The 22,096-nt window shown below is 45.7% G+C and overlaps 1 protein-coding gene across 2 annotated transcripts in view; it reads right to left on the reverse strand.

Moving 5' to 3' along the window:
* pnpla7b (patatin-like phospholipase domain containing 7b) overlaps positions 1–22,096 on the reverse strand; it is a 122,239-nt gene that overhangs the window by 30,136 nt on the left and 70,007 nt on the right. For both annotated transcript variants that reach the window (XM_055660350.1, XM_055660349.1), the window contains exons 22-25: positions 21,368–21,431; positions 17,054–17,222; positions 15,918–16,100; positions 12,842–12,960 (exon numbers count right to left, since the gene is read on the reverse strand). In XM_055660350.1, the coding sequence (XP_055516325.1) occupies positions 12,842–12,960; positions 15,918–16,100; positions 17,054–17,222; positions 21,368–21,431 (535 nt within the window). The remainder of the gene's footprint in view (positions 1–12,841; positions 12,961–15,917; positions 16,101–17,053; positions 17,223–21,367; positions 21,432–22,096) is intronic.

Below are 22,096 nucleotides of genomic sequence, written 5' to 3' on the forward strand. Positions count from 1 at the left end.
GAAACAAATGTTTTAATTGATAAATTAAATAAATAGACATTTTATTGCAGCAAAGATCTGTTAAATAAACGCTCACTAACTGGGAGAGAGGCATATTGAAATTAGTTTAGTTTAGAGATACGGCACGACCGAGTCTGCACCGACCAGCGATCTCCGCACACTAGCACTACCCTACACACACTAGGGACAAGTTACATGTTATACCAAGCCAATTAACCTGCAAACCTGCATGTCTTTGGAGTGTGGGAGAAAACCGGAGATCTCAGAGAAAACCCACGCAGATCACTGGGAGAACGTACAAACTCCACACAGACAGCACCTATAGTCAGGATGAAACCTGGGTCTCTGGCGCTGTGAGGCAGCAACTCTACCGCTGCACCACTGTGCTGCCCAGGCTTGTGAGATGTGCTCACATATTCACTAATTCAGCAGAGAATGGGTTTGGTTCAATGAGTAACATTTCCAGTAACTGCGACACGACCCACATTTGTGACTAAGCCAATTTTATTTCAATAATTCATTTCAGCATGTTTCCTTTGCAAGATAAGTGGAGTTAGAGTCAAGAGGACATTGACAAGGCTTGTGAGCTCCTAGGATCACATAACCTGCCAGTGATATCCTATTATTCGTGTGATGATGGATATTGGCACATGCAGTGGATGGTAACCATAACCCAATGGATTGGATTGGGCACAATGCAGCAGGATGGTAACCATACAGCACCAATACCCAGGTTCTTTCCCTGTAGCCCCTTAGGTTTAAGGTTCCTTCTCCAGCATTCCCATTGGATTCAGGCCCCAAATCGAGGAAGGATGTGCTGGCGTTGGAGAGGGTTTAGATGTGGTTCAAGAGAATAATCCCAGGAATGATTGGGATAACATATGATGAGCGTATGAATGCACTGGGCCTGTGCTGGCTGGAGCACCATGAGACCCATTGAAACGTTCCAAATAGTGAAAGGCTTAGTGGATGTGGAGAGGATGAGCGGGAGATAGGGAGGAAGCCTTGAATAAAAGGATGTTTTAGAAGGAGAGAGGTGGTGAATCTGGTGAATCTGTGGAATTCTTTGCCACAGATGGCTGTGGAGGCCAAGTAAGTGAATATTTTTAAGGCAGAGATTGACAGGTTCTTGATTACTACTCGTGTCATGGGGAGAAGGCAGGAGAATGGGGTTGAGAGGGAAAGACAGATCAGCCATGATTGAATGGCGGATTAGGTTTGATGGGCCGAATGGCCTAATTCTGCTTCTTTCACATGAACATGAATACATGAGAATATAAGACAGAATTGCAACATGGATTTAAAATGGATTTGAGAGGAAGGAATCTTGGAGTGTACATGTGTAGGTCCTTGAGATGGCATCTCAGAGGCACTATGGTGGTGAAGACAGGAATGGAATATTGTGTGGCAGGAGAATGGGGTTGAGAGGGAAAGAGATTAGCCATGATTGAATGGAAGTCAACTTGATGGGCCAAATGGCCTAATTCTACTCACAGAGTTTATGAATTTAGAACGGGGTACTGAGGCAAAGACAATCAAACTGAATGAAGAAAAAATGGATTGACTGAGCTTATATTCACTGGAATTTAGAAGGATGAGAGAGTATCTTATAGAAACATATAAAATTCTTAAGGAATTGGACAGGCTAGATGCAGGAAACATGTTCCCGATGTTGGGGGAGTCCAGAACCAGGGGTCACAGTTTAAGAATAAGGGGTAGGCCATTTAGGACTGAGATGAGGAAAAACCTTTTTTCATCCAGAGAGGTGTGAATGTGTGGAATTCTCTGCCACTGAAGGCAGTGGACGCCAATTCACTGGATGTTTTCAAGAGAGAGTTAGATTTAGTTCATAGGGCTGACAGAATCAAGGGATATGGGGAGAAGGCAGGAACGGGATACTGATTTTGGATGATCAGCCATGATCATATTGAATGGCGGTGTTGGCTCGAAGGGCCGAATGGCCTACTCCTGCACCTATTTTCTAAGTTTCTATGAATATGGGGAAGGTTCAGCACCTGTTTTCAGCCCAGTGATACAAGTGAGGTTGATGGTAGACCAAAATGCTGGAGAAACTCAGCGGGTGAGGCAGCATCTATGGAATGAAGGAATAGGTGATGTTTCAGGACGAGACCCTTCTGGAAACTCAGCGGGTGAGGCAGCATCTATGGAGCGAAGGAATAGGTGACGTTTCAGGTCGAGACCCGGAAGCATCTATGGAGTGAAGGAATAGGTGACGTTTCGGGTCGAGACCCTTCCGGGTCTCGACCCGAAACGTCACCTATTCCTTCACTCCATAGATGCTGCCTCACCTTCTGAGTTTCTCCAGCATTTTTATCTAACTTCGATCTTTCCAGCATCTGCAGTTCTTTCTTTTTACAATAACCATGGGATCCAAGGTAATGTTATCGTTACAGAAACACGCATAAAATGTTTTAAAGTTAAACTTTGCTGTCACCCATCGATAAGATGTACCAGGAGCAATCACCCACCCACGTCTCTACACTGTCGGCTGTGCCCTCAGGCAATATATCACAACATTTAAAAGCAAGCCTGTCAAAGTCAGAAATACCTGTAATGTGTTAGCGCCGCCTTTGAGGTTTTTACACACAAATCATATCAGGAAATAGTCAACAGCACAGCAGTAATTAATCAACAAACGCCAATCAGAACAGAACATCTCAGAGGCTAGATGGTGCCACTTGGCCTCCATTATCATGCACTTCACTCTAATCCCTGAGTGTTGCCACTTGAAGATGCTGTGTAAATACTAACCAATGCAGATATGAAGGAGATAGAAGCCATGAAAGGGAAGAGGCAGCCCAGAGAGATGACACTAAAACATTGTTCTTACCATAAAGTACAGGCCCACCAGTCATTTTGCAGCAACTCCATTAATCCGGACAAAATGACCAGAACGCGCTTGAAATCCCCCCCGAAAATGTGGCGACTAGGCCGGGTGAATCGGCCGATCGCGATCTCATCGGGACTTCCGCGCCCAATCACATCTGCTCCCTGCAGCCGGGGCTCTGGAACTCCGGCCTGGCCAGAGCTGGCAAATACGTTCCCATCAGCGACTTCCACGGCCGACTTTACGGCCGATATCTCCCCCCACCCAGTGAGCTGTGTTGGCCCGGCAACATGGACAATACGGCAAGGCTCTGGAACCAAGGGTGCTGGAGAATCAGTGGCAGGAGGTACATGGAAGCAGATATGTTTCTGATTTAATGTAGTTCATTGATATCAAGGTCCAGATGCCGTAACTATTCTGGCTGCTGTGGGTGATTGAGACAGAGGTGAAGAATGCGTCTTGTGCTAATGAAGGGAATGAATGTGAAAGCATGAAATAGCCTTTGCCTTCAGGCACAAGAGTGGGATAACTGAAAGGGTGAAACAATGTGAAAGCAGTAAAGGACATAAGCTGTTAATAGAACAGAGACTGCAAGGCATGTCAGAGAAAATTAAAGGATGTTTGATGGAGATTTGTAGCCAGAGCTGGAGGGAAGACTGAATCACCCGGCCCACTGTCACTTCTTGTTTCCAGAGTCCAGCCTGTTCTGACGTACATTCACACTTGGTTGGAGCAAGGCAATGCCACACAAAATAACATTCCGATATTGAGTATGACTTTTCAGAAACGGTTAGACAGGTTTAGAGGGATATGGGCCAAAAGCAGGCAGGTGGGACTGGTGTAGATGGGGCACGTTGGGCCGAAGGGCCTGTTTCCACACTGTTTCACTCTACGACATGGTGAATTCACCTGTTAAAATATAGCAATATCAGAACCCTGGGTTCGATTCCTGCTACGGGTGCTGTCTGTATGGAGTTTGCACGATCTCCCCATCACCTGCGTGGGTTTTCTCTGGGATCTCCGGTTTCCTCCCACACTCCAAAGACGTGCAGGTTTGTAGGTTAATTGGCTTGGTGTAATTAAAACTTGTCCCTAGTGTGTGGAGGATAGTGTTAGTGGGGATAGCGGGGATCGCTGGGCCTTACGGCCTGTTTCTGCTCTGTCTCTCTAAACTATAACTTTTTAATTCAGAGTAAACCTCAGGTTTATTCCTTTTCTAAGCAAGATTTGGGCACAGTAATGTAGGTCAGCACTATGTGGACCATTCCATCCAAAGCTAAAGATAGAACTCTGCTGGCAAAGCAGTTCAAAAATCAGCCCCTATGCAGATTTACTGAACAGAATAGATGTGACACGTTGCAAAGCAGTGAGATGCTACATCACCAGCTGCAACATCATGCACTGGCTCTTGGGGGAAACGCTCAACTCTTTAAAAGACCCAACACAATGGGAGTTTAATCATCAATGCACTAGTCTACCATTTCTGGACAGTTTTAGTTTAGTTTATGTTTGGTTTAGTTTAGAGATACAACGCCAAAACGGGCCCTTCTGCCCACCGAGTCCGCACCGACAAGTGATTCCCACACACTAACTTTACCCTACACACACGCTTATAAGTTCTAGCAGAATTAGGCCAATCGGCCCATCAAGTCTACTCCGCCATTCAATCATGGCTCATGTATTTCACTTTATTTTCAAAACCCAGCACAGAAACAGGCACACGGCGTCCACTCCAACCAGCGATCACCCGGTCGGTACACAAGCATTATCCTATACACTAGGGACACTTTAGTTTTTACCTAAGCTAACGAGCCTTCAAACCTGTAAATCTTTGGAGTGCGGGGGCAGGGGAAACAACCGGAGCACCCGGTGAAAACCTACGCAGGTCATGGGGAGAACGTACAAACTCCGTACAGACAGCACCCGTAGACAAGATCCAACCCGGGTCTCTGGCATGGTGAGGCAGCAGCTCTACCCGCTGCACCACCCGTGAAGTGAAGATGAATCAAAGATTGCTTTCAGGAGCCCTCCCCTCCCCTCCACCGTGCTGACTTGAGCAACAGAGTGAGAGGGAACGCAAAGGTTACTTGAAATTAGAGAAATGAATATTTATACTGCTGGGTTGTGAGCTGCACAAGCTAGATATGAGGTATGGTTCCTCTAATTTGCATTTGGCCTCACAATGACAATGGAGGAGGCCCAGGACAGAAAGGTCAGTTAAAGTGTTTGGCAATCTAAATGCTTGGCAGTCAAAAACTGCAGGTCATAAGTGCAAGATAAATACTAGTACAACATAATACAAAGTACAGAGAAACTAGTTCACCAGGGAATGCGTAGAATGCTGAAACCTGCCGTCACATCGAGCAGTTGGAAGCTAAAAATGAGACAGGAACAGCAGCATATTCCATTCAAAGCTAAAGATAGAACTTGTGGATGATGCAGGATCGGAAGAGGGTTTTTTTTGGGAACGTAGGCAGGTTGGTTGTCCTATTTCTGTGCTGTTAGTTCAATGTTAATCAATGAAGTTTAGTCATCATCCTTGTACTTCAGTTTTGGTTGTGTTACGTTGTAATACAGCACCACCTATCAAAGCCCATGGCACGGTGGCGCAGAGGTTGCTGCCTCACAGCGCCAGAGACCCAGGTTCGATCCTGACTACTGGTGCTGTCTGTATTGAGTTTGTACGGTCTCCCTGTGACCTGCGTGGGTTTTCTCCGGTCCCAGGTCTGTTTGATGGACTAGGCTACATCTACAACTGTCTGCATTTTCTTGTGGACTTGGACAGAGCTGATTCCAAACCGAAACGCGATACAACCTAACAGTATGCTGCTGCCCATGGTACATCTGTAGAAGTTTGTAAGAGTCTCTGGAGACATTACCTTCATCTCCACAGGAAGGATAGGTGTTGGTATTTTACATAACCATCTTAAATGAAACCTTTGATTAGTATGGGTGTCAGGGGTTATGGGGAAAGGCAGGAGAATATAAAGATAGATCAGTCATGATTGAATGGTAGAATAGACCTGATGGGCCGAATGGCCTAATTCAGCTCCTACAACATATGCTCACCCCACCCCCTGACAGGAATTTAAAGCATAGATAAAGCAAGTTTGAGGGAAGACTTAAAGGGCAACTCATAAACGAGGCTTCAAAGGGAAATAAATAGTTTCCTGACAGGCCAAACTTTCCCCACCAGTCACGTGCAGTCAGTTCACAGTTTGCAGTTTCATGTTTGCTGATGATACAAAAGTGGGTGGTTTTGCAGATAGTGAGGATGGTTGTGAAAGATTGCAGCAGGATCTGGATCGATTGGCCAGGTGGGATGAGGAATGGTTGATGGAATTTAATACAGAGAAATGTGAGGTGTTGTATTTTGGGAAGTCTAACATGGGCAGGACCTACACAGTGAATGGTAGGGCTCTGGGGAGTGTTGTAGAGCAGAGGGATCTAGGAGTGCAGGTGCATGGTTCCTTGAAGGTGGAGTCGCAGGTAGATAAGGTGGTCAAAAAGGCTTTTGGTATTTTGGTCTTCATTAGTCAGAGTATTGAGTATAGACGTTGGGAGGTCATGTTGCAGTTGTACAAGACATTGGTGAGTATTGTGTTCAGTTCAGGGCAACATGTTATAGGAAAGATGTTGTCAAACTGGAAAGAATACAGAGAAGATTTGTGAGGATATTGCCAGGACTGGTGGGTCTGAGCTATAGGCAGAGGTTGAGTAGGCTGGATCTCTATTCATGGAGCACAGGAAGATGAGGTGTGATCTATAGAGATGTATACATTTATGGGAAGAATAGATCAGGAGATGCACAGAGTCTTTTATACAGAGTAGGGGAATCGAGGACATAGGTTCAAGGTGAAGGGGGAAAAGATTTAATAGGAATCTGAGGGATATCTGGGTGTATGGAACAAGCTGCCAGAGGAGGTAGTTGAGGCTGGGACTATCCCATCTTTTAACAGCTGGACAGGTACATGGATAGGACAGGTTTGGAGGGATATGGACCAAGCGCAGGCAGGTGGGACAAGTGTAGCTGGGACATGTTGGGCCGGTGTGGGCGAGTTGGGCCGAAGGGCCTGTTTCCACACTGAATCAGTCTATGACACTTGTGTTCAACTCTCCTGTATCTGCACAGCTGAATCAGCCCTCTCCCCGTCAGATCCACTGGAGATCAAAGCTATCAAAGGCGACTATAATTGAAGCTGTATAAACAATCCTCTGCTTCCCGATGCCGGCTGACACTGCAAGGTCCGGCAGTAACTCCAGCCGTCATCGTGTAAGGCAGCACCTGACATCTCAGACGTCTAACGGCCTGCAAGGCCAGAGGGCTAACAAAGGGCATGACATAACCTTTCTGCACAGAGCATCTTTGATAAGGTCAATCCTTTGTGCAAGGCGTGAATGCTCATGGAAAGAAAACTATTAGCAAGTGAATCCACCAGAATAAATATGAAAGGCAAGAGAAAACAAAACACTCCTCAACCTCTGGAGAAACTCAGCGGGTGCAGCAGCATCTATGGAGCGAAGGTTGAGGTCCCGACCACGGGGGAAAATGGAGGAGGACTGGCCAATTTTTGTGCCTTCCACCCCAGTGATGAATGCTGTGGTGGATGTTTGTGTTCAATTTTTATTGTGTATTGTGTGTTCTTTCTCATTGTGTCACTGCTGGCAAATTCATTTCACTTGCTCTTTATGTGCAATGTGACAAATAAAACCGTATTGTATTGTATTGAAGGAAATAGGCAACGTTTCGGGCCGAAACCCTTTGGGTTTCGGCCCGAAACGTTGCCTATTTCCTTCGCTCCATAGATGCTGCTGCACCCGCTGAGTTTCTCCAGCATTTTTGTGTACCTTTGATTTTCCAGCATCTGCAGTTCCTTCTTAAACACTCCTCAACCTCTATTGGACTTTGGTTCCTTCCACCCCTGCAACGGACTGTTCCAGCCGCTACGGTCAGGCAAACGCCTCCGTTGCCATGCGGTGAGAACGGAGAGGTTGAGAAGGAGTTTCTTCCCAGAGGCAATTCGGACTGTAAACGCCTTTCTCACCAGGGACTAACTGTACAGAACGTTTTTCCTTCTATTATTTATTATGTAAAATAATATGTGTGTTATGATTGTGTTTATAATTTGTTTGGTTGTTTTGTTGTTCCGCGAGCATTGCCACTTTCATTTCACTGCACATCTCGTATGTGTATGTGACAAATAAACTTGACTTGACTTGACTCGACTTGACTTGACTTGGTTAGGCTACCTTTGGAGTATTTTGTGCAGTTCTGGTCGCCCCATTACAGGAAGGATATGGGGGCTTTGGAGAGGGTGCAGAGGAGGTTTACCAGAACGCTGCCTGGATTAGAGGGTTGCAGCTACGGGGAGAAGTTGCTTAAAACAAACTTTACCCACTCTGCATTTCATTGTCACAGCAAGAAGTCACCCATTTGCAGATGAAGGGAGTGGATGCACTGTAATGGAGGGGGAGGGGAGAAGGAAGTTGAGGGCAGAATGGGGTAGGAGACAGCGGGGGACTACATTGGAGGATATCATGACGAGATCATAAGGCCATGTGATAGGAGCAGAATTAGGCCATTCGGCCCATCAAGTCTACTCCGCCATTCAATAATGGCTGATCTACCTCTCCCTCCTAACCCCATTCTCCTGCCTTCTCCCCATAACCTCTGACAACCGTACTCTTCAAGAATCTATCTCTCTGCCTTAAAAATATCCACTGACTTGGCCTCCACAGCCTTCCGTGGCAATGAATTCCACAGATTTCACCACACTGTGACTAAAGAAATTCCTCCTCATCTCCTTCCTAAAGGAACGTCAGTTCATTCTGAGGCTGTGACCTCTAGTCCTAGACTCTCCCAATAATGGAAACATCCTCTCCACATCCACGCTTTGGTAAGTTTCAATGAGGTACCCTCTCATCCTTCTAAACTCCAGTGAGTACAGGCCCAGTGCCGTCAAATGCTCATCATATGTGAACCTACTCATTCCTGGGACCATTCTTGTAAACCTCCTCTGGACTCTCGCCAGAGCCAGCACATCCTTCCTCAGATATGGAGCCTAAAATTGCTCACGATATTCCAAATGCAGCCTGACCAGCGCCTTGTAGAGCCTCAGCATTACATCTGTGTTTTTTGTATTCTAGCCTTCTTGAAATAAATCCTAGCTGTGAAACTTTATTCTAACTTACGCTTGTTAAGTCGTGCCATCTGTCAAAAGCTCGCTGTGGGACAGCTCAACTCAGATGCACCAAGTTTACATCTTAAATACCCCCATACAATACATCTGCTTCAGGCAGTTAACACCATCATATCTGCTTCTGATTGCGGTGAGTGATAGATTTAGGTTGTGATTGTCCCTATAATGAAACCCCTGCCATCTATTACTGTGGCTCACCTGACACCATCTGTGACTCTGGATGTAATTCATCTGTGAACATTAAATGAGCATGTGTAAAAGGCAATCCTGCCTGCCCGACATGCTCGATGCACTGGTGCTAATCTGCAGCATGAGTGTTCCTTTGGGAATGATTAGCTGGAGATTAGGCACAGGGAAACAGCCAAGGCCATCTTCTGGTATCGACAGCCTGTGCAGAGGACGGGTAACATTCACCTTGAGACTCACACCACATTTATTAGTTTGAAAATGTAATGGATGTTGGAAACTTAAAATAAAACGGTTAATTCTAGAAATACTCGGACGGCACGGTGCTGCAGCTGGTAGAGCTGCTGCCTTACAGCGCCAGAGACCAGTGTTCGATCCTCACCTCCAGTGCTGACTGTGTGGAGTTTGCACGTTCTCCCTGTGACCGCCTGGGTTTCCTCTCACAGACGTATAGGTTTGTAGGCCAATGGTCCGTTAGAGTTCCGTTTGGAGATATAGCGCGGAAACAGGCCCTTCGGCCCACAGAGTCTGCACCGACCAGCGATCCCCGTACACTAGTGCTATCCTACACATTAGGGACAATTTATAATCTATAACGAAGCTGTTTAACCTGCAAACTTGCACGTCTTTGGTGTGTGGGAGGAAACCGGAGATCCTGGAGAAAACCCACGCAGGTCACGGGGAGAACGTACATACTCCGTACAGACAGCACCCGTAGTCAGGATCGAACCCGGGTCTCTGGAGCTGTGGGGCAGCAACTCTACCTGGACTAACTCAGTAGGTCAGGGAACATCTCTGGAGACAAGGAATGGGTGAACCCTTCTTCAGACTGATTCATAGTTACATGGGCAGAATTCCTTTCATCTGGGGTGAGTATGTTGGCGATCCAACATTTGTCCAAAGTGACATTGGAATTCAGAAGCACCATAAAACCCACCGGCCTGTGGACAAACTGTCTCTTCGTGCACAGCCCAATGGTCCACAGTGGTCCACTCACACAGTGGTCCACTCCACAGCCCAGTGGTCCACTCACACAGTGGTCCACTCCACAGCCCAGTGGTCCACTCACACAGTGGTCCACTCCACAGCCCAGTGGTCCACTCACCCAGTGGTCCACTCCACAGCCCAGTGGTCCACTCTCCGTCTCGGTGATGCAAGGAGATCATTTGTGCACCAAGATTCATTTCATCCCACACTGGCGAACATCACTAATCACCTCTTGCTGCTCCCAATGAAATGATCAATGGGATGAAACTAATTTGCACCTTAGTTAGACACAAAATGCTGGAGTAACTCAGCGGAACAGGCAGGAGAGTAGGAACGGATGATGTTTCAGGTCGAGACCCTTCTTCAGACCAAAGATCATAGAATGCTCCAACATCTTTGCTTCAGACTGATGGCTGAACACCTTATTTAAATGGAATGCACTTGTTTTTCTCTGTAATACGTACTAAGAACCAGTCTTGCCCATCAAGGCAGGCTTCACGTGTGATTCAAGGCAGCGCCATTGCACAATTCAAATTAAAACTCAAGGACAGGACTCATATTTATTACAAAAGCCTCAATATGCCCCAGTAAAGAATGAATTTCCATTGTAACAGTTCAAAGCACCAACTAATCTTAACTACAGCGTACCACAATCATCAGTTCAAGCAGCCCAGGAGACGTATTTTGTAGGTGATTAATTCAAGAAATGCCCTTTAAATAATGTGTCTTTTTTAGATAATTAGATGTCACTTCACAACTTTATTTGTAAAAGGCAGTGAAGGATTTACTCCCGACCAATTGCATGCTCGATTTACGATGCATGATGTGAAGCCTGTCAAACCGCACAAAATGCCTCTATGATATTTGAAGAATGAGCTCAATTCGGGACCATCAGCCCGGGACTAGTCACCAAATCCAACTCACGGCCGAGGGAAAAGAAAGGTCCTTGGTGACATTCGTAACTTGTGAAATTCAGACGGCATAATTAACGGCTGAAGCTGTGAATGCTTTTTGTGCAGCTCACATTGAAAGAACTTCAGACAGTATTCAGATGTAAATGCGATGAAATTACTTTAAATGAACACAGATTATGGTGTGCTTCCTCAGCGGCGGAAGGAAGAAAGGAATAGGATTTCAGTAGCGCTTTTGAGAAGCTCGGGGCCTCCCAGAGCACTTTGTAAACAGCGAGATGGGTTTTAAATATTTAGTCTCTATTACGATGTGGGAAATGCAGCAGCCAAATTGCTGCAAAATTTCACTCACAACAACAATATAGTCATGTGTAGGAAGGAACTGCAGATGCTGGTTTATACCAAAGATAGACACTAAATGCTGGAGTAACTCAGTGGGACAGGCAGCATCTCTGGAGAGGACGTTTCAGGTCCAGGGCTCTCGCTTAACTTTTTTTCCCTGTTGCCAGCCGGGCAACCTTGGCAGCTTTTTAGGTTGCCAAATGACAGTTTAGGTGGTCATTTAAGACGGCTTGCATGACACGTGCGATAATGTGCTCGGACGAAGTGCGTAGTTACCAGTCGGAATTATACTCAATGAAGCATTCACATATTATTTCTGCTTCAAATAAAGTCACAAACTAAACATATTCACCAATCAAGACATGATATATCCCACAATGACATGCAGCAAAATTATAAGACAGTATCTCAACTCTTTTTACACATTGCAATTAATGCAATTTCTATTAGTTCTTTCCACTTCCAAACAAAAATGTGGTTGAATTATTCAGCGTATGATCAACCTGTGTCAATAAATCCTGGACCATGGTAACATATATGCGTACGTATAGTTGTGAATGTTGCTCATTAAATAACTACAGTACTGCCTCGGTGTGTGGGAGGGTTTGTTTTGAAAGTGCGCCGTTAGCGACAAAGATCCTATAGCTATAAGATCTTTGGTTAGCGGGTTTGCAAGCAGCGGCCCTTATCAGGGTGGGCGGGGTGCAGGAAGAGGAGGAGATGAAGCTGCTGTCGCTCGCTGTTCAGCGCCCGTCATTCGCTGCGCCCCTTCCTCACCCCGCACCTAGACCTAGTATCTTTCCCACGCAATACAGCATCACCGCCGACACAAAACGTCGCGTTCCTTTTGTCCACAGATGCTGCCTGACCCGCGGAGTTACTCCAGTTTTTTGTGTCTATCTTCGGTACAAACCAGTATCTGGTTGCCAAGCCAGGCAAAATGACTCGGTGTTTAGTTGCCCGGCGGCTCTTTGAGTGGTCAATGGCACCCGGGCAACCTTTAATTTCGAGCCCTGAGGTCGGGACCTTTCTTGATCTATATCCCACTGCATTGTATGACAGCCTACCTCACTGTCTGCAACACTGCCAGCTGTGGTGTCAACTGCAAATGTATCTATTTATGTCCATGTCATTTATATCTATCACAAACAACAGAAGTTCCAGTACAGATCCCAGCATAACTCCACTGGTCACAGGCAGGTGGGACTAACGTAGATGGGAAAACTAGGTGGGCCTGGGCAAGTTGGGCAGAAGGACCTGTTTCCGTTCTGTATGACTATGTTTCTTTCTGGTTTCCATGGGTTTCCTGAAAGATGAACTTGAATGCTGAAGTGTAACGGTAGCTCCCTGTCACGGCTGGGACTCACCTTGCCCCTCCACCGCCCAGCACCAGCGCAATGGAGTTCCCGGTCAAAATCCTGGCCAAGCGAGAGAAATCAGAGTGACAGTCAGGTGTCTTCTGACAGATCCTTTCGTACATCTCCAGCTGGAAGACACAAGGTCAGTTATCAAAACACACCGATGAATTCAGGTCAACAAATATGCTGCACCTTGCACCAAGGCATAATCATGCAGGTGAAGGAATTAGTGAGAATGAGAATAACTGACCTTGTATGGGTGGTGAATCTGTGGAATTCATTGCCACAGACGGCCATGGAGGCCAAATCAATGGATATTTTTAAGAAAGAGATGGATAGATTCTTGATTAGTACGGGTGTCGGGGGTTATGGGGAGAATGCAGGAGAATGGGGTTAGGAGGGAGAGGTAGATCAGCCATGATTCAATGGCGGAGTAGACTTGATGGGCCAAATGGCCTAATTCTGCTCCGAGAACCTATTAAAGCAAACTTCAGACGAAATAACAACACGTCCAGTGTTCACTGTACGTGAATATATTCAAAATCACAAAATAGTGTATGACTCAATATCTGTGATTTACTTGCCGAGTTTTGTAAACGTCTTACTATTTGCTTTGAGACCCTACTTCATAAGTTCACAAGTTACTAATCAAGAATCTATCCATCGCCGCCTTAAACATATCCATGAACCTGGCCTCCACAGCCGTCTATGGCAATGAGTTCCAGATTCACCACCCACACAAGGTCAATTATTAATTCCCATTCTCACTAATTCCTTCACCTGCATGATCTGCCCTTGATGATCAATTATACATTAATTGTTCAGCACTAACAACTGCTCCGAGGATTAGTAATGCTTAAATCAATCTTTTTCATCTTGCCACAGCTGATGCTTTTGCAACGTAGGAAGCCTAAAGTGACCTGATACTGATTTTAATTTGAAGCCGCTGGAATATTTACTCTGTACAGCCTAAATGCCGTCCGCAAACAGTTTTCAAGGTTATGGGACGAGATTCACTTGTTCATTCATTGCCCTGTGTGGTCGGGTCATTGGTATCTGTGATTGACATTAACTCCAATACAGTCGACTCATGGAGTGATACAGTGTGGAAACAGGCCCTTCAACCCAACTTGCTCACACCGGCCTTACAATGTCCCAGCTACACTAGTCCCATCTCCCTGCGTTTGGTCCATATCCCTCCAAACCTGTCTTATCCATGTAGCTGTCTAACTGTTTCTTAATCATTGGACTACCTCCTCTGGCAGCTTGTCCCATCCACCCACCACCCTTTGTGTGAAAAAGTCACCCCTCAGATTCCTACAATCTGCCCTTGATGATCAATTATACAACAGAGTCATTTGGACTCCAGCTATTTAAAGCTGGCGAGCTCAATCGATTATTTCTGCTTGGGTCACTGCTGTTGGGAAGAATTTAATTTTCACATGAATTAGACATAATGTCAAATTAAATTTCATGCCAATATGGTCTTCGTGGTTTCCAGTTCAAAAATTGCAACGTAATTTTACAGTAATCCCAATCTCTAAACTAAACTAATTGGTTTGGGAACGGCTCTATCCAAGACCGCTAGAAATTGCAGAGAATTGTGGACATCACACAAACCAACCTCCCTTCCATTGACTCCATCTACACCTCACGCTGCCTCAGCAAGGCCAGCAGCATCATCAAGGACCAGTCTCATCCCGGCCACTCCCTCTTCCCCCCTCTCCCATCGGGCAAAAGGTACCGAAGTGTGAAAACGCTCACCTCCAGATTCAGGGACAGTTTCTTCCCGGCTGTTCTCAGGCAACTGAACCATCCCGTCAACAACCAGAGAGCGGTTCTGAGCTATTATCTACCTCATCAGAGACCCTCAAACTATCTTGAATCTGAATTTACTGGACTTTATTTTGCACTATATGCTATTCCCTTTATCCTGTATCTGTGTACTGTGGATGACCTGATTGTAATCATGTATTGTCTTTCCTGCTGACTGGTTAGCACGCAACAAAAGCTTTCCACTGCACCTTGGTACACGTGACAATAAACTAATCTGAAACTCAAACTAATTGTCAAAACTGGCTTGAGAATATAGCAGCTGTGTCTCTCCATACCACCCATTGATCAGAACAGTTCAGCACACAACCTGTTCAAATATGGAGCAAAGTTGTACATAAAATGTATTATGAAAATATATATATTAGACTGTACTATACTTATATATAGACTGTACTTACTTCTAATAAAATAAAATATTTAAAAAAATATGGAGCAAAGGAAATAGGCAACATTTTGGACCAAAACGTTGCCCATTTCCTTCGCTCCATAGATACTGCCGCACCCACCGAGTTTCTCCAGCACTTTTGTCTATCTATGATTTTCCAGCATCTGCAGTTCCTTCTTGAACACCTGTTCACATATCTTTGGGAACCCCTACACTGGAGTTTTACAATTATTTCAGCACACACTCTCAAATTAATAAAGTATAATTTTAATCTCCACCATTGGGCCTTTGCTTCTGAGTGCCACAGCCTAAAGTGCTGGAATTCCACATCTATTTCATATCAAAACAATCCCTTCAATACATGGGGCATCATCCAAACTTTAAATCAATTGCCTTAATCTAATGAGAGATTTGGACAGCACGGTGGCGCAGCAGTAGAGTTGCTGCCTTACAGAGCAGGAGATCCGGGTTCGATCCCGACCACGGGTGCCGTCTGTATGGAATTTGTACTTCCCCCCCCGTGATCATGTGGGACTTCTCCGAGATCTCTGGTTTCCTTCCACACTCCAAAGACGTACAAGTTAGTAGGTTAATTGGCTTGGTATGATTGTAAATTGTCCCTAGTGTGTGTAGGATAGTGTTAGTGTGCGGGGATCGCTGGTTGGCACGGACTCGTTGGGCCGAAGGGCCTGTTTTCTCTAAATGTAACTACATTAGAGACTGGCAATCAAAGTGAATATTCTTGAGAATATTCCCGTTAAAAAACTTCAAGTATGATGCTAAATCTATCTTGTAATATCAACATGTTGTATTAAACTCTACAATTAACTCAATGGACCCAGAGAGGAGAGGGGAGCTACTCACCAGTTTGGGCAGCCTCTTGTGAGAGAAGACTCTGCGGGGACAGCAGAGGTGGAGGTGTCCTGAGCACCAGCTCCTCATGTTCAGCCACTCCACGGTACGTGCCGGCTTTGGCCCATCCTCCTTGTGGAGAAGGATGAGCTGCTTGAGAGCCCGCACGGCCGTGTTCTCCAACATTCGCTCCAGCTGTAAACACAGCAACGTACAAGTCCCATTTAGCATTAGTAACACACACAGTGGGTCTGTTCGCACCCATTCATTCTCCCAACGGCGGCATGGTGACACTGCGGTCGGTGCCAACCTTCTGCGCTGTATCTCCAAACTAAAACCAAACGTGAACATTACTATTTCTCTTCATCGTGCCTCTACGAGGTCTATTCCTTCACTGCTCCCACTCCTATTGTGATGCTGCTCTGCACTGGGTCGGGACAGATATGTTCTGTTTATGTGCAGGAAGGAACTACAGATGCTGGTTTACACTGAAGATAGACGCAAAATGCTGGAGTAACTCATTAACACTACCCTACTCACACAAAGGATCATTTTCAGTGTGGGAGGAAACTGAAGATCTCGGAGAAAACCCACACGGTCACGGGGAGAACGTACAAACTCTGTAGACAGCACCCGTAGTCGGGACTGAACGCAGGTTTCCAGCACTGTAAAGCAGCAACTCTACCGCTGCGCCACCGTGCCGCACATATTATCAAATGATATCTTATCTCTTATATTACCCATATATCATATAGTCTGAAGAAGGGTCTTGACCCTAAACGTCACCCATTCCTTCTCTCCAGAGATGCTGCCTGTCCCGCTGAGTTACTCCAGCATTTTATAGACAATAGACAATAGGTGCAGGAGTAGGCCATTCGGCCCTTCGAGCCAGCACCACCATTCAATGTGATCATGGCTGATCATCCACAATCGTTCAGACTGAAAGGTCTGAATGACAATAAAGGAAATTCAATTCAATTCAATCAGTACCCTTTGAGTTTACCTTCGATTGAAACCAGCATCTGCACTTCTTTTCTACATATCTTATCAAATGTTTTTTTCTGTCCAAAAGACAAATATCTATTGATATTCAGATGTAAACAATGAAGAGGGGCAGGCAGATGCCGGCACGTCAGGCTTGGACCCACCTCTCCCACAGTGGGCTCCTGCTCTCCCAGCCCAACAATGAGGATACAGTCAGCCTGTCTGATGCAGCGCTGGGTCCAGGGAGTCATGCTACTGTCAGACTGGTACAGCACGATGCGGTGGATGTCCTCCTGCTGTGCCAGCCAGCTCGACAGCCGATACTCATGGATGCTGCAGGGTCACAAAGGTATAGTCAAGCCGGGAGGCCAAGCACCACTAAAAACCCACACAGCTCCACGCACAGTCTTTGACAAGAACAAACAAACAGCTCGAGGGGGAAAAAAATCTTCAACACAAAAGAAAACAAAATATGAATTCAATAAAAATGTTAAGAGGGTGGCAAAAACCCAGTGGAAGGAAAGAGACGATGCAATATATCCACCCGTGGCCACAAGAAAATCTAGATACAATTAAGTGAAAATAAAAGAGAATTCTACTGCTGAATCTGGAACCACAGTGTAAAAACTCAAGATAGGCACAAAGTGCTGGAGTAACTCAGCAGGTTAAGGCAGCATCTCTGGAGAAAAGGAAAAGGTGATGTTTCAATTCGCGACACTTCGTCAGACAGAGTCAAGGAGGGGGAAACTAGAGGTAAGAGAAGGTACAGAACAAAGCAGTCTGCATCGATGACTCAGAAAAGGTGGAGCCCACAATGGTCCATTGTTGTCTGGGACAAATGATCATTACAGGGTTAAGCCCTGGCTGGAATGGATTACAAGGCTCAATATCACATACCAAGAAACCTTTAGCAGAGAAGCAAAAAATATATATTCATTTCATGAGAATAGATAACCTGAGACTAGAAAGGCAGGACTAGGAGTGATACAGTTCAGCAAAGGATGAGGTTACAAAGTGTGAAAGGTCACAACTAAAGACACAAAAAGCTGGAGTAACTCAGCGAGTCAGGCAGCATCTGTGGAGAGAAGGAATGGGTGACGTTTCGGGCCAGTCAGGGAATGCAGGCTGGGACTTTATTCCTTGGCATGCAGACAAAAGGTGATCTTACAGAGATGCATAAGATCATGAGGGGAATAGATATAGAATGATTGCAGAGCAGGGAAGAAGGGTCTGTACCCGAAACGTCACCTATTCCTTCTCTCCAGAGATGCTGCCTGACTCGCTGAGTTACTCCAGCATTTTGTGTCTATCTTTGGTTTAAACCGGCATCTGCAGTTCCTTCCTGCATAAAGCTCACAACTAGTTGGCATCAAAAGCTGTCAGGGCTTCTGCAGTTCATTCATTCTCATCTCCTCCTCCACCCTCACCTTGCCCAAACCACCCCAACATTCTACACACCCACTAAAGGTCCAGTAATGTACCCAAACATTCCACACCAGCCTCACAGATATCACTCTTTTCTCTCTACAATATCTGCTCATTTCCTAGTTTTTAATTAACATATTTGCTTTTTCGACTTGAGGGCCAGAGCTATGTTGAGCAAGCTACGACTCTATTCCTTGGAGCGCAGGATGATGTGTGGGTGATCTTATAGAGATGTACAAAATGATGAGAGGAATAGATCGGGTAGACGCACAGAGTCTCTTACTCACAGTAGGGGAATTGAGAACGGGAGGACATAGGTTTAAGGTGAAGAGGGAAAGATTTAATAGGAATCTGAGGGGGGAACTTTTTCCACACAAAGGATGGTGGGTGTATGGAAAAAGTTGCCGGAGGTGGTTGAGACTGGGACTATCACAACATATAAGAAACAGGTACATGGATAGGACAGGTTTGGTGGGGTATAGGCCAAACGCAGGCAGGTAGGACTTGTGTAGCTGGGACATGTTGGTCGGTGTGGGGGAGTTGAGCAGAAGGACCTGTTTCCACACTGTATCACTATGATTTTATTTGCTGACGTATTTTTGATTCTGAAAATAAAATGTAACCAAATTATCAACGTGACTCTTTGTGCTGTGTGTTGATAGATGATTCTCTGCTCTTGTTTCAGATATAGAATATGCAGATTTGGTCTTTTTTGGAGAAAGAGTAACTGCACTACTGCTAATCGTGAACAAGACTAACCTACATAAATTAACAGCAGGACGGTCGGTAATCAGAAGACAAAGATATCCAGAGGGAATAGAAGCAAATCGCATCAATGTGGAGAATTGTTCACATCTGAAACACGGCCTCAAGGTAGGGGGAGGAGACCCATTGGCCTGGATTGTCTCCATAGGTATCAAGCAGCTTGGGACTCCTGTGCAAACACACAGGGTTGTGGGACTCCTGTGCAAACACACAGGGTTGTGGGACTCCTGTGCAAACACACAGGGTTGTGGGACTCCTGTGCAAACACACAGGGTTGTGGGACTCCAGAAGATCAGGAAAGGTCTTCTACAGTGATCCGACAGGGATCGACATTCAACTCCCCGTGGAAACCCAAGTGCAGAATTAGTTTTAGTTTAGTTTTGAGATACAGCGTGGAAACAGGTTCTTGAGCCTACTGAATCTGCACCGACCAGCGATCTCCATACATTTACACTATCCTACACACACTAGGGACAATTTACGTGTACACCAAGACAATCAACCTACAAACCTGTACGCCTTTGGAGTGTGGGAGGAAACCGAAGATCCGGGAGAAAGCCCACACAGGTCACGGGGAGAACGTGCAAACTCCGTACAGACAGCACCTGTAGTCAGGATGGATCCCGGGTCTCTGGCGCTGTGAGGCAGCAACTCTACCGCTGCACCCTTTTTCCTGACATACGCCAGCACTTGTAGTGTGGAAGCTGTCCTTTAACCTGTTCCACATTAGACCTGACGCAGTTTTAGCAACTCCATTCATTTCCACGAGAGAAAAGGCTGCGTTATTTTCTTATGAGATTTAAATTAGGTTTAAGGTGGGAAGGGGGGGGGGGGGGGGGGGGGGGGGGGGGGGGGATAGATTTAATAGGAACTTGAGGGGCAACTTTTTTTTACATAAAAGGAGGCGGGAATATGGAACCTGCTGCTGGAAGAGATAGTTTAGGCAAGTACTATCACAATATTTAAGAAGCATTTAGACAGGTACATGGATAACATTGGTTTAGAGGAAAGATAGACACAAAATGCTAGAGGAAGGAATATTGCTTCTCTCCAGAGATGCTGCCTGACCCACTGAATTACTCCTGCATTTTGTGCCTATCTTCAGTGTAAACCAACGTCTGAGGTTCCATCCTACACATTGGTTGAGGAGGATATGGGCCAAACGCAGGCAGGTGGGACTAGTTTAGATGGGACATGTTGATCGGTTTGGGCAAGTTGGGCCGAAGGGCCAGTTACCAAGCTGTATCACTATGACGCTAAATGTATACAAGTTTCATATAGATGCAGCATAGGGTTTCAGCCCGAACGTTGCCTATTTCCTTCGCTCCATAGATGCTGCTGCACCTGCCGAGTTTCTCCAGCAGTTTTGTGTACCTATAGAAACAGGCCTTTCAGTCTGCGATGACCATCAAGGACCCACTGTGACAATCATCCAAACCCAAACCCATTAAATTCTGCCCACATTTTGCCATCAACTAACCTACATACAAGAGGCAACCTGCAACCTACCAAGCTGCAACCTGCAACCTACAACCTGCAACCTGCAACCTACCAAGCTGCAGATGTGGAAGGAAACAGGAGCAACTGGAATTAACCCATGCGGGTAAAGGTAGATGTTCAATCCCCGTGCAAACGTCTTTGACAATTAAATTAAATATTCGGAGGTTGTGGGCTTAGATTCCAGTCGTCCTTCTCTTCAAACCTCGCTGGAGTTTAGAAGAATGAGGGGGGACCTCATTGAAACGGACAGAATAGTGAAAGGCTTGGATAGGGTATAAGTGGAGAGGATGTTTCCACTAGTGGGAGAGTCTAGGACTAGAGGTCACAGCCTCAGAATTAAAGGACGTTCTTTTAGGAAGGAGATGAGGTGAAATGTATTTAGTCAGAGGGTGGTGAATCTGTGGAATTCATTGCCACAGAAGGCTGTGGAGGCCAAGTCAGTGGATATTTTGAAGGCAGAGATAGATAGATTTTTGATTAGTCCGGGTGTTCGAGGTTATGAGGAGAAGGCAGGAGAATGGGGTGAGGAGGGAGAGATAGATCAGCCATGATTGAATGGCAGAGTAGACATGATAGTAGAATTAGGTCGAATGGCCTATCACAAATGACCTCCCTTCCACTCTAACCAATATCTCTGCAGCCTCACTGTTCCAACAAGACACAACTGCTACCACCCCCTCAAAAATGATCCATTGGAAGATCAGGTGCCAAACCACCGATAAAACACTGCTGGTTGGAGCAACCTCAGTCAGCGGTGGGTTGGACAAGCAACTGGCAAGTGCCTTTACCTGTCGAAAGCTGTCGATCCAAGGCGCTGTTTGATGACATCGCTGTTCAGGAGCAAAGCGGGACCTAAAACGACAAAAAAAAAAATTCACGTTATGTTTTATTCAGCAAATTATACAACTTTCTGAGGACATTTTGGCAACTTGACAGGTCATAAGGGAAAGGAGTCGAATTAGGCCGTTCTGCCCATCAAGTCTACTCCGCCAATCGTGGCTGATCTATCTCTCCCTCTCAACCCCATTGTCCTGCCTTCTCCCCATAACCCCCGACACCCGTACTTAATCAAGAAATCGAGACGGGATATCAGGTAGTCACTGAGATGGCTGATGGTTTTAATTTTTCCAAAATTCCAGAGAATGAAGGGAAATTCTCAGTAATTCATCAAATAAAATAGCAAGTATCAGACCCTTCTTCAAACAGGGAAACAAAGCTGGAAACTACAGGCCGGTCGGTGTGCACCAAGCTCTCAATAACCAGAGAGCCTTCACCTGTCTCACAAGACTATCTTTCATCGCATTTACTGGACCTTATCTTGCACTAGTTATTCCCTTTATCAGGTAACTGTACACTGTGGACAGCTCGATTGTAATCATGTATTGTCTTTGAAAGGGAAATATTGTCTGAGCAACTTATTGGAGTTGATTGTGTGGATATGGTCCAAATGCAGGCAAATGGGTCTAGCTTTGATGGGGGATTTTGGTCAGCATGGGCAAGTTGTGCCGAAGGTCCTG

This window comes from Leucoraja erinacea, chromosome 31 (assembly GCF_028641065.1).
Source record: "Leucoraja erinacea ecotype New England chromosome 31, Leri_hhj_1, whole genome shotgun sequence".
In the NCBI taxonomy this organism is placed as follows: domain Eukaryota; kingdom Metazoa; phylum Chordata; class Chondrichthyes; order Rajiformes; family Rajidae; genus Leucoraja; species Leucoraja erinaceus.